The sequence below is a fragment of the Amphibalanus amphitrite genome, unplaced genomic scaffold, assembly GCF_019059575.1.
Source record: "Amphibalanus amphitrite isolate SeventyFive unplaced genomic scaffold, NRLGWU_Aamphi_draft 000171F_arrow, whole genome shotgun sequence".
NCBI lineage: Eukaryota > Metazoa > Arthropoda > Thecostraca > Balanomorpha > Balanidae > Amphibalanus > Amphibalanus amphitrite.
Genome location: NW_024881666.1, coordinates 248,639 through 260,992, shown reverse-complemented (window position 1 = coordinate 260,992; position 12,354 = coordinate 248,639). Strand labels below are relative to the sequence as shown.

The 12,354-nt window shown below is 46.4% G+C and overlaps 1 protein-coding gene across 6 annotated transcripts in view; it reads right to left on the bottom strand.

Moving 5' to 3' along the window:
- The window catches only part of LOC122383716 (serine/threonine-protein kinase mig-15-like), a 396,652-nt gene that overhangs the window by 340,682 nt on the left and 43,616 nt on the right, over positions 1–12,354 (bottom strand). For all 6 annotated transcript variants that reach the window (XM_043370438.1, XM_043370439.1, XM_043370441.1 and 3 more), the window contains exon 5: positions 10,000–10,080. In XM_043370438.1, coding sequence (XP_043226373.1) covers positions 10,000–10,080 — 81 coding nt within the window. The remainder of the gene's footprint in view (positions 1–9,999; positions 10,081–12,354) is intronic.

Here is a 12,354-nt window from a genome sequence, read left to right as displayed (position 1 = left end):
CCCCCAGCTAATGCCAGAGGGCCCTGAGCTAGCGTCAAACTTAAAGTGCCCCTAGCTGGTGTCAGAGGGCCCCAGTTGGTGTCAGAGGGTCATCCATTGGCGTCTAATGGCCATCAGAAGGCCCAAAAACACGATCCTCAGCTGGCGTCCAACGGTCCTCAGCTGACGTCAAGAGGCCCTCAAAAGGCCTCAAAGGCCCCTCGACTGCTCAAAGGGCCCTTAGAAGGCCTCAATGGGAACTCAAGAGACGTTAAAGGCCCTCAAAAGGCTTGAAAGGGCCCCCTGCTGATGGCAAAGGGCTCGCACCTGAGTCAATAAGAGCCTTGTCAAAAAACGGACCTGAGAAACCTTGCCGGCCCTTCTGCGGGACTCCTACACTTACCTGAATGGCCCCCGTTTACTGAGGGGCCCTGGTTATTGATGGGGTTCCTCGTTACTTAAGGGGCGCCTGGTTACCAGAGGGGCCCATGGTTACCTGGTGGGCCCCTGATCAATTGAAAACCCCTGGTCATCTGAAACGCCCCTGATTACCTAAAGGGCCCCTTATCACTTGGATTCAGTGACATAGCAAGGGAGCGAGGGGGTACGTGCCCGTTCTCGGGTTTAGGGTTCCTTCGAAACCGAGGGGCCCTGCGGCGCCAGTTGGTAGCAGAGGGTTCGCGCTGGCCGCACTTCAACTCGGAAGGACACCACAGGGCTTGTGGGGGCACGTTATTGGCTCCTATGTAGCCACAATTATCTTCATAAAGGCCCAATGCCGGTTTCTGAGAGACCTCGCCGGCCGCTCAGGGCCCTAGTAACGGCCAACGAGGGATTGGCTGCTATGGCTCCACATCCGTCTGTGATAGACACACGGTCCACACCAGTGTTTCTAAGGGTACCCACAACGGCAACTGCGAGGCCCCTCGCCCCACCTCCAAGGGACCCCCACCAGCGCATCTTAAGGGCCTACATCGGCGGCTCTGAGAGTCCCCACACCGACGCCTCTGAGGGCCACGTACCAGTGACTCTGAGGGCCTCTTACCAGCCTCCGAGTGTCCTTGCCAGCCTATGACGGGCCACTTTCCACTTGCAGGCCATTTTGCAGGGCCACACACATGCCAATGATGGCCCCACCAGTGTCTCTAAGCCCTAAGACCCCGCAACGGCGCCTGTGAGGACCCAACACCAGCGCATCTGACGGCCTTTCACTGGCACCTCTGAGCGCGCCACACACCGGTGACTCTGAGGAGCTCGCTCGCTTCGCTCGCTCGTAAAATACCATGTAAATTAGGCATTAGTGTACATTAGGCACACTCCTCGGGCATAAATGATACTTTTGCTTGCCGATTTTCCACATTTTCTCATGCAAAGACCGTTTTAAAGAGACCCGTCTGCCAGTGAGACTGGATCCACCGTGCCTTCCTCCTCCCATCGAAAGGTCCTGGATACATCCTTGCCTGAGCTGACCCCGGGCCCCCGGGTGACTCGCGGGCCCGGGGTCCGCGAAAAAAAAAACATGCTAAAAAAACATGCTAGCGTAAAAATATATATGTTTTGAAAATTAAGCTGGTACCGAAATGATTGTTTTACCTACCATGCATTGACAAACCAATTGCTCAAGCTTCAAACCAACCGAAATATAGCCCCGTGGGCCGTATTTTTTTTTTGGGGGGGGGGCCCTTCGGCATGGGGGGCCCAGTTCGAAGGTCGTGCCCCCCCCCATTCAAAAATCCTGTGTGCGCGCCTGCCAACGCCTATTTAATTCGTCCCATATTCCGGGAAACATTGAAAAATGACGAGACCTCCACCCAAGTGTTTGGCAAAAGCCTTAAAAATTTGAAATCAACCACGCAATATGCTAATAAATGCAGAAAACAGCAACAAATACATGATTTACTCGCCACTACCCTCCCGGGACCCCCGCACTCCGTCCCGACAATTCCGCACTGTAAACAAAGTCGGCGGTATCAAACAAACATGGCCCATCACTACAGTACTTTTAAGGATATTTACTTTTCGTTTTTGATGCTTTTTGCTTCCAAAATATTTGATAAAGTCTTATAAAACCATCGTTTTTCGGTAAATTCTTGTCAATTTTCTACGACTCATTACTTTGAAAAATTACATAAATTACATCGACGCTAGGATTTAGACATCCACGCTAGATTATGTACACTTCACTATGGCGAATTGAAAGCGACCAGGGGGGATAGTCGGATTTGCCTCATGTTCGGCGGAAATCAGTAAGTTCCAACATATGCGCAACATTTTCTATATTTGGGTACGATGACGTCGTCAGCGTACCCATTTTTGGAAGATGCGTACCCAAGTATGGAAAATCCTTCCAAAAATGGAAGGCTTCCAAAAATGGAAGATTTGACCACAGTTTCCCCGACTGGTCTGCCACGGTGGTCTGTGTCGATGGTACAGAAAATGAGTCAAACAGAGCTAGAAAAGAGTGAGTGATTCTGGGTAGTTGCCTCGAAGCAATCCGTTTTAAGAATACAGCTGCCTTCTCAACGTACCGTACCACTTGTTAATTCTTCAAAAAGCAAACTCTGAGCAATGACACACCTCTTTGCATTGCTGTTGATAATTTACGTTAGTTTTGGACGGTGGCTCGCAGCCCCAATATGCTGCCGCGCAACTTTATTCCAACGGCGAAACGGCAACTTCGCGAGAATCGAAAATTCACGATATACGTACAGCAGGGGCTGGCAATGCAGTATGCACAAGGACAGAATATGGAGGAGACCCGACAGTCATCGGCCCAAGTTTGGGGGTGGCTTTGACGAGGATAGGCGTCACCAATGTCATTATTCAGATACGTTGATGTCAGATGCTGGGGCAACAGAATCGACGCCAAGTCTAACTTAGATTAGCAGGTCGAAAGAAAACATAACATGTCTGGGAATGACAGGGTGGCCACCCTGACAGTGTGACGAAGTGAGACATGAATTGAGTAGAGACATTAGCCGGAGTACCTACTCATATAAATCCAGCGCCGTTTATCCAATCCTTCGAGCATAAGCGACGCCGGCATCGGCCGTGCCCACCGATGCCGATCAAGACCCGAATCCAGACCCGGCATAGAACACAGCTCTGCCCTGACGTGACACATTACCCCGGTGTGTCACTCATGACGGATAGACCAATGCAGGAGCCTTCCCAGCTCCTGTTGTACCTACTTCGTTAAATTTTCGATTCTCGCTAAGATGCCGTTTCGTCGTTGGAATAGATTAACGCGGCAGCATATTGGGGCTACGAGCCACCGTCCAAAAGCAACTTAAATTGTCAACAGCAATGCAAAGAAGTCTGTTATTGCTCAGAGCTTGCTTTTTGAAGAATTAACAAGTGATACAGTACGTTAAGAAGGCAGCTGTATTCTTGAAACGGATTGTTTCGAGGCAACTACCCGGAATTATTCAGTCTTTTCTGAGCTCTGTTTGAGTTATTTTCTGTACCATCGACACAGACCACCGTGGCAGACGCACCGATGCTGCACTGAAACTTTCCGCCCCGAAAACATGGGATAGCTCACCCCGATCGTGCGCAATAAGACCACGCACTTATAACTTCCCACCGCCCAGCCGGCCGCCCGGCAGGTGTCGTGGCGCGCGGTGCCGATAAGGTGCTGCCGCCGGCGCGCGGCGTCGAGTTTTCGCCCTTATTGACACCGGCCGGTCGGCGGGCGTAACATGGTCCTCTTTAAGCCGTTTGAGCAGCGCCTAGCAGTAATACTTTTCGGAAAAAAGGGCATCATTGGACTCAGAAAAGAATACCGCACCACATGAGCCATGAGCCAATATACTTTTCCAAAATTCGTTTTTTTTTAACAACCCTAGCCCACATGACTCGGTACCCGTAGGCCGAATACGGCCTACGGGTCCCGAGTCATCAGGGGCCATAAGGCCCCTTTGTTCACCGGCAGACTCAGGGGCGCAGCCAAGGGGGGCACACTGGGCTTTAGTCCCTCCCAAATCTAGCAGGCGCCCTCTGGAAAGACGGCCGCCATCCAGTGGCCATTCTTATAAAGAAAAGAACGGAGGGACGCTCCGTCATTTCTGAGATTGGACGGAATATGGTTATCATAAAAGGTTATCAATAAAAATATAATTTGGTTATCAATAAAAACAGTGCGTTCTCGAGGGAAACGATACGGAATAAAGTGAATGCTGTTACGATGTTCAGCATGTTGGAGCGCAGTTAGATCGAGTAGGACATTCATCGGGCTGAGGTACATCGATGTCCTCTGATTTGGCATATTTTCACGCATTTTTTAAGAAAATGCCATTATTTTCATTCATTAAATGCACCAAAAAAAAATGGGTTCGCAAGTCCATGTCACTCAAAGGTCCGATCAAAATGAGTCATGTTTTAGAGACGTTGTCAAAATACCCTACCCTTTTTAAGAACCGGTGGTCTTATAATGTCCTCTGTTTTTGAATATTTTCATACCGGTTCTGTCATATTCCATTCAGAAGCGACCATATGTACATGCAATAAAAACAGCGGGTTCTCGAGAGTAACGTTACGGAATAGAGTGAATGCTGATACCATGTTCAGCATGTTGGAGCGCAGTTAGATCGAGCAGGAATTTCATCGGCCTTTGGCACATCGATGTCCTCTGATTTTGTGTATTCCAAGGCATTCTGTAAAAAAACTGGGATTATTTACTTTCATTTAGTGGAATAAAAACGTGGGTTTTCATGTCTATGTCAATTAAAGAATCCGACATGACGGGGCATGGAAGACGATGATGTAGACTGAAGATAGCGTTTAATGATTCAGGAAGTGACGTTTAATGACGTTTTATTACGTCATACTGAAGCGTGAGTAGCTACATAGCCCACTCCGAGCTGAAAAAAGTTGTTACATGAGTTTGCATTATAAATTGGTGAAGTGTCTTCACTTGTAATTTATTACACTATGCCACTACCTTACTGTCTTAAATAGCCCCACTTTACGGTATATATAGTATCACACGAGGCCTGTTAAATGCCTCATTGAGGGCCCATGAATTTCTCAAGTTTGCCGCACGAGAATAACGGTCGGAGGCGATGACGGTCGGTGGATTTTTTTTTTTTTTTTTTTGCATATTAGGGCTTTAGGGCCACGGAGAACTTATACAGTGGAATCCGCTTAATAAATCCACGGATAATAAATCCAGCCGCCTATTGTGGCCGCTTGAGCTGTTCACGGATTTTCCCCATAGAGATGCCTATAGTTAACAAATCCGCTTAATAAATCCACGTACTCCGCGTAATAAAGCCACTTGGAAGTTCTCAAGTCCGCAGTAACGTTTCTCCATTCAAAATGTGGCATCCTACCCGCTCCTAAAGAACTGCGCTGGAGCAGCGGTCTGCAGCAGTTGGAGTTCTAAAAACAGAAGGAGTTCAGGGCTATCAAGAGCGCAATTACTGTGCATTTCAGAAAAAATGTTCCACCAAAGCAGGGACCCTCGACTGCCCGCATGCTCGTTGGCATAGCAGGCATGACGGGGAGAGGTTGTGGATGGATATGTTGACTTAATCGCTGCGCCAGCTTTGCAGTATGCGCTGGTCACTTTCAGGGGGACATGGCCCCGCACTACGGTCTCTAAGGTCGCAGGTTCGGGGGCATGTCCAACCCTAAAACCTGCCTTTATATGTACAGTCCACAGCAGAAGTAATGTGTGGTTTCAGTCATGGGTATGTTCTGCATCTGAAGCTAAGAACGATTAGCCAGACTACAATGAAACTTTGAATGCAGCTTATATGTATCGTCACCCTTGCAGCTGCAACTTTAGCTATTGACATCTTCTTTTCAATCACTCCGCATTAAACAATCGCCAGTCAAAGCCAAACGTTGAGATTGGTAAAACCCTACATTACTTAAGCGGTGGGCTGTACATTAGGCTGCATTACGAACGTCAAATTATTTGGGGTCCGGACCCCCGGGACCCCACCAGTCGCGGAGCCCCTGGGCACTTTCAATATAATAGGTAAGCAAGGCAATGAGAAATCTTAGCCATACGCTTGTTATGCGTAGGGAACGAAACGGCAGCTGTGCTACATGCTTTTTTAACCCTATTAGTGGCAGGCTCCTGGCTACCCCTATTAGTGGCAGGGGGGCTGTTTACGACCCCCCCCCCCCTGATATCTCGAGATCTACGAGGGGCGTTCAAAAAGTTCCGGCCCGACCATGAAGGAGTAGAGATACGACGTCGACTTATTAGACCAAAAATGTTCATTTAGTCCAATAACCAGCGTTAAGACAAAAACATTTCGCGCAGCGCTTCGCGAGAGGCCCCTGGGTCTCCATAGCCAAGTGGGTTTTGGACGCATCTGGCACGTCCAAGACGGCTGCTTTTGTCTCCTTGTTGTCAGCGAAGTTGCCACTGCTAAGCAATTTCCTTATGTTGGGGAGGAGGTGGCAACCTGAGGGTGCAAGGTACGGATAAAAAAGTGGCTGTGACAACAACTCGAAGCCACAGCTCACTGCTTTGCTGATCGTCACCCTGCTCATGTGTGCTGGTGCGTGGTCCTGGATCAGGCGCACACTTTTAGTCAGCTTCCCTAGTCTCTCCTTGATATATGCTGCTCGCTACTGTTATCGAAAGGAGGTGTAGTATTCATCATTAATTGTGCGCCCCTGTTTTAGAAAGTTGACGAGCAGAGCCCCGCCAGCATCCCAAAATGCAACCACTGTCACCTTGCCGTCTGACTTAAACACGTCGCACACATTTGGTGGCCTTTACTCAGTGTGCTTCCACTTGTGCAACTCGGTCACGCCCTTAGGGTCAACGTGTGACACCCACAATCCCTCCACGGTAACAAGTAGTTAAATGAACTCTTTTGGATCTTCGATATAGGGACAAAAATTTTCGCGTTACGCCTCCTTTCGAGTTTGCCTTTCCTCTGAGTCAGCAAACGGGGGATGCATCTTGCAGAGATCTTAAACATATAAATACGCTGTCGAAGAATGGCTTTGAGGAACCTGATAGACACCTCCGCTCCTGCTGCGTTGTTCCAGACCAGAACATTTGCCATTTTTCACAAAGAAGGGCTTATTTTTCATATTTTCTTGAGTCAATGCTGTTGATGGCTGGCCACTGTGGGGGTGACCATTAATGATCTGTTGACCAAAATTGAACAGAGATGCCCACTTTTTGACGCTACTGTAAGAAAGACAAACATCAACATGTGTTGGCACTAGCTTTTCGTGAATAACGTTTGGTGCATGTTTCTGCAATGCATGAACCAAATAACTGTTCTCTTCTGGGCGTCGCCCATTCTGACCGGGAATGGCAAACTATGTTACGACTAATTAGCAGCCTGAACCAATCACACGGCAGGTTGGTTAATGGCTACGTAAGTGGACATCCCAATAACACATCATTGAACACACCGCGTTGCTGGCCGAAATTCCAACTCCTTCATGGTTGGGCCGGGAACTTTTTGAACGCCCCTCGTAACGGGCCGATTTTCAAAACTCAAACGGCATTCGATTTCGCTCAACGAGATCTACATTTCTAAAAAAAAAATTAAAAAATGTCAATAGGGGAGGGGGGGTAGAGGGGGGTAAAAACGGGCAAATTGCAGATACATTTTAGACTGTTTATCACGGCCAGGTTTCTGAACCAATCTTAACACAACTTTTGCCGATCGATAGAGAATGAACCAGGAATTCACATGGATCCTAAAAAATATGCATTTTCAAAAATCATAGGCGGATACAGATCATTGAGATTGGGGGTACACAAAAAGTATAGTAAATAAGGTTTTTGTTGGTACTGTTTCTAAAAAGGGTGGCAATGGTCTTGTTATGTTACAATTTTCTTATGAGAGAACGACTACAATTGTATTGGTCATGCATAGGCGGTGTCAGGGCACCTATGTTGGGAGGTAAAAAATAACCCCCCTTTTTGGACGCCTGGATCCACCTATTATAGCAAAAACGTGTGAAAAGAGGATGCACAATAACTTTGTATATGTTATCACATGATACCTTTCATTCACTGTCCGTAAAACTGGTGCAGCATCGTGATCTTCGTCCAAATGACTCGCTTCACGAATAGGACTCCCCAATTCCCAGTGCTCTGGAGCCGCCCCTGGTGAAGTTATGAACTTGAAATTTTCAGGGAATGTGCCCAATTTAGTTTTAGGAAAAGTTAGAAAATTTCAGCATCGTAGCTTCAGCGGTTTCGGAGATATTCCCGAAAAACCTGAGGGGTGGATAAAAACAACCCCCCCCCCTGCCACTAATAGGGTTAATGAAAATAGCTGACACCAGTTAATAAAGCCACCGCTTAATAAATCCAAAACACCTTGTCGCCAAGGTGGATTTATTAAGCGGATTCCACTGTATATTATATCTCTATGTTTTGGGCGCGCAGACTGTGGTGATAATTTTGCGCCCATAACGTTACAAAAATCAAACAAGTATATCACAAAGGACAGCATTAAAGGAAATAGTTCACATTTTAACATGGGTTTTGAACTGGAATAGCAGTTCCGTAGCTTGGGCTGAGACGAGCATAAATCAGGAGCTTTTACAGCCCAACGATCACCCTAGGCAAAGATATTCTATTTCTCGTCCCGAAAAATGTGTCTTGCGTTGAGGATGTGTGCCTTGCATATATTCGCATCCAGTATGAAACGAGCATGGGTCCCGAAAATTCTTCAGAAACTAGAGAAATTATCTACGAGAACTCTAGAGAAATTCGCTCCAGTGATGTGACATATTATAGTGCATGTATGGCCTAAACTTTTGAATTCTTTTTAAAAGGGGAAAAACGCAAGAAATTACCCAACGTTTCGCATTTATTGCTTAGTCATGGGTCTTCGAGTGCGATTGTGACACTTTTGAATACATCATATGAAAATTGCATATAAATCACACACTTTTTGGAGGAGAGGTCTTTTTCTGGGATGAATCGCTTTTCTTCAAATGATGAGAAACTCCTGTGCCTCGCTTGCTCTTTTATTGCTCCATTTTGGGCGAAGCTTGCTTGGCGCCGAGTTCGTAAGGACTTGTTCTTCCTTGCATCTTCGAAGAAATTCGATTCGTTCGGTCGTTCGGTTTGCTTTCGTTAAAGATAGAAAGATCGCCTAAAGTGATATGACTCATTCATTGCACTTCTTGACATGTTGAGGATTATCAATAGACAGGTGTGACATATTATAGTGCATGTATGGCCTAAACTTTTGAATTCTTTTTAAAAGGGGAAAAAACGCAAGAAATTACCCAACGTTTCGCATTTATTGCTTAGTCATGGGTCTTCGAGTGCGATTGTGACACTTTTGAATACATCATATGAAAATTGCATATAAATCACACACTTTTTGGAGGAGAGGTCTTTTTCTGGGATGAATCGCTTTTCTTCAAATGATGAGAAACTCCTGTGCCTCGCTTGCTCTTTTATTGCTCCATTTTGGGCGAAGCTTGCTTGGCGCCGAGTTCGTAAGGACTTGTTCTTCCTTGCACTATAATATGTCACACCTGTCTATTGATAATCCTCGCTCCAGTGAGGCGCTCCAGTAACAAAAGCACGAGCAGATCGCCCAAATGCCGGTGGCCGCGATAATTTCTCTAGTTTCTGAAGAATTTTCGGGACCCATGCTCTTTTCATACTGGATCGCGTGTGCCTTACAGAAACTGAAAAGTTCTTCCTATATCAAAAATATAGAAAATAATCTTTTGTTGTAAAAAGGTTTTATTTTCTTTGCTGATCATTTTGAACACAAAAAATCACAAATCCATTGCAAAAAAAATAATTTCGTGAAAGTGAACTATTTCCTTTAAGAGAGGAGAACGCTACTGCAGCGGTGATAACGGTCGGCAGTGAGGGAGTCAGGCCGGAAGTGCTGACGGGCCGAAGCCGACACGCAGCGGTTCGACCGCCATACGAACCCATAGCTGGCCGACACGCAGCGGTTCGACTGCCATACGAACCCACAGCGGTTCGACCGCCATACGAACCCACAGCGGTTCGACCGCCATACGAACCCACAGCGGTTCGACCGCCATACGAACCCATAGCTGGTCGTCCTTTCCGGGCGGCGACTTTTTGATGAAGGCGCCGTAATAGGTAGCGATGTTCCGGTGGTGCGAGTACTGCAACAACCACATTTAGTTAGTTATTAGGCAGTGAGGCCAGTACCACGCCGACAAACCGATACACCGACATCTCATGTACGAAAAATTCACACCGTACACTAACACACAGACAAGCACACAACGACGCACGGACAAACCTAAACTAAAGTTACCCATTTATGGATAAATTTTCCAAATTTAACCCGCGCCCTGATGGGGTCTGCCGAGCAACGCGGTCTGATGGAGGGGGGGGGGCATTTTGCCCCCCCCCCCCAAGATCTCGAGAACCACGCAACATAGCGACAAGCGGCAAACGGCGTTGGATAGCCCCGACGGGGCCCTGTTTCACCGGTGATAGCAGCACGCTGCTATCAAATTGCGCGAGCTGACGTAATGTGATGTCGTCACACTAATGACGTTTCGTGTAATCCGTGAGCTTTTCCATAGCTACGTTTGGAACAGAGTTGCTGTCTCGTTGAATGCGTTTGATACATTTGTTTGATCGCACGGCCGTGAAGATGTTAGCAACAATATTTGATGACATCACATAGTTTGACGACGCCATGGTTTGTTGATGTTTCCATGGAAACCCAATTTGACACGTGTAATAGCAGCGTGCTGCTATCACCGGTGAAACAGAGCCCGGGGAACTACCTTGTGACCTAATTTCATTGACCCTGGTCCAGCCGATGACGTCACAGGTCAGGTTAAAGGTCGAATTTTCACCGTTTACAGACATTTCAAGAAATGCGTTGTAAAATCGATTAAAATGCATTTCATTGAAAATCATCACATAGGAAATGTTCGTCAAACACATATTTTGCTATTTGAGGTCACTGATACCAGGTCAGGTCACAGAGGTCAGGTCACTGAGGGTCACAAGATAAAAATATCATGTGATGCATGTTTTATGGTCCATTTTATATGCCAAATGCGATTATGTACGGGACAGGCAGCCCTTGGGGTCAGTTGTGATTATGTTTTGGTGAAGGTCAGATCAAGGTCAGGTCAAGGTCAGGTCAAATTAGTTCAATTTTCAAAGTTGATATTTTTGCATAAAATGGGTAGGTACCGTAAAGTGGGGCTATTTGAAACGGATTTTACTGTTTTTGGCCTCTCCCTTCAAAACGGTTGATATTTCCTATTGCATGTAAATTGCAAAAACGTAGTTCTCTGTAACCGCTTTCAGATAGGTCAATTTTAGTTCAGCTAGTAGCCAAAATTATTTTTTAATTGAAGCCTATTTCAAATAGTGTGGGCCTATTCGAGACAGTTTTAGTTGCAAGGAAACTGCAGAAAATTGGTCAAGCCAGGGATAATTCTTTTAATGCCATGCGATTGGAAATTAAATTTTGATACTTCTGGAAAAAAATCTTTTAACTCAGCTATATAACCTTCAAAATCAAATTTTTCTTTTTTTGCTCTGGTGGCGTAAAACATATAGGCCGAAAGTTGGTGGGGCTATTTGAGACAGGCTCGCTACTGCGTTAAACGCACCGTAATGCATCAAAAGGGGGAAAGCAGTTTCCAAAACGGTTGAATGAGCGATATGCATGATCGATTGTTCCATTGCACATCAACCTGTGAAGAAATAACAGAAAAAGGTCAAACGGCTTTGATTTTATACCGATTTTCCTAGATCACTGCATGTTGTATCGAATGGCCGGTTACCGCACTGCATCAAGCACGTATACTGAAGGCTCACCTAACAGTAAGTATGTATGATAAATAACCTTCAATGGTGCTTATGGTCAACCAGAGTAAACATGGGTCGATTACCGACCCCGTCAGTGACTGATGAAACACATTCTATGCACATTGCACACATTCATAAAGGGAACTAATATCGTCACAAACTGGATGGTCGTATTAACCTTCGCCCCAGTGGGGGGGGGGGCATATGTTACCACCCTGTCGCATTTTTTGCGTGTGAATAAAAAACCGCGGCACGTAGCGCCGCGCCGCTTGCGGTAGCTTTTTGCACATCAATTTTGGACAATGTGTGAAATTTTTGACCCCAGGTCATGTCAGGTCAGGTCACCAGGTCAAGTTAACTGATCAAGCCTAAAAAAGTTTGCAATCATGCCCAGCCTGCAGTGTTTGTCAGACAGGTTTTGAACTTGGTGGATCGCATGATGTTATGAGTGCCTACAATTTGTATATCTCGGATTTTTTATATGCGTGACCTAAGGTAAGGTCAGTGCCGCGACCTTTCCATTTTAAGTCAATGCAGAAAAACAAAAATGTCTCTAGATCCGTGTGTAGGGGAGAGTGGGGTAAGATGCCCAGGGT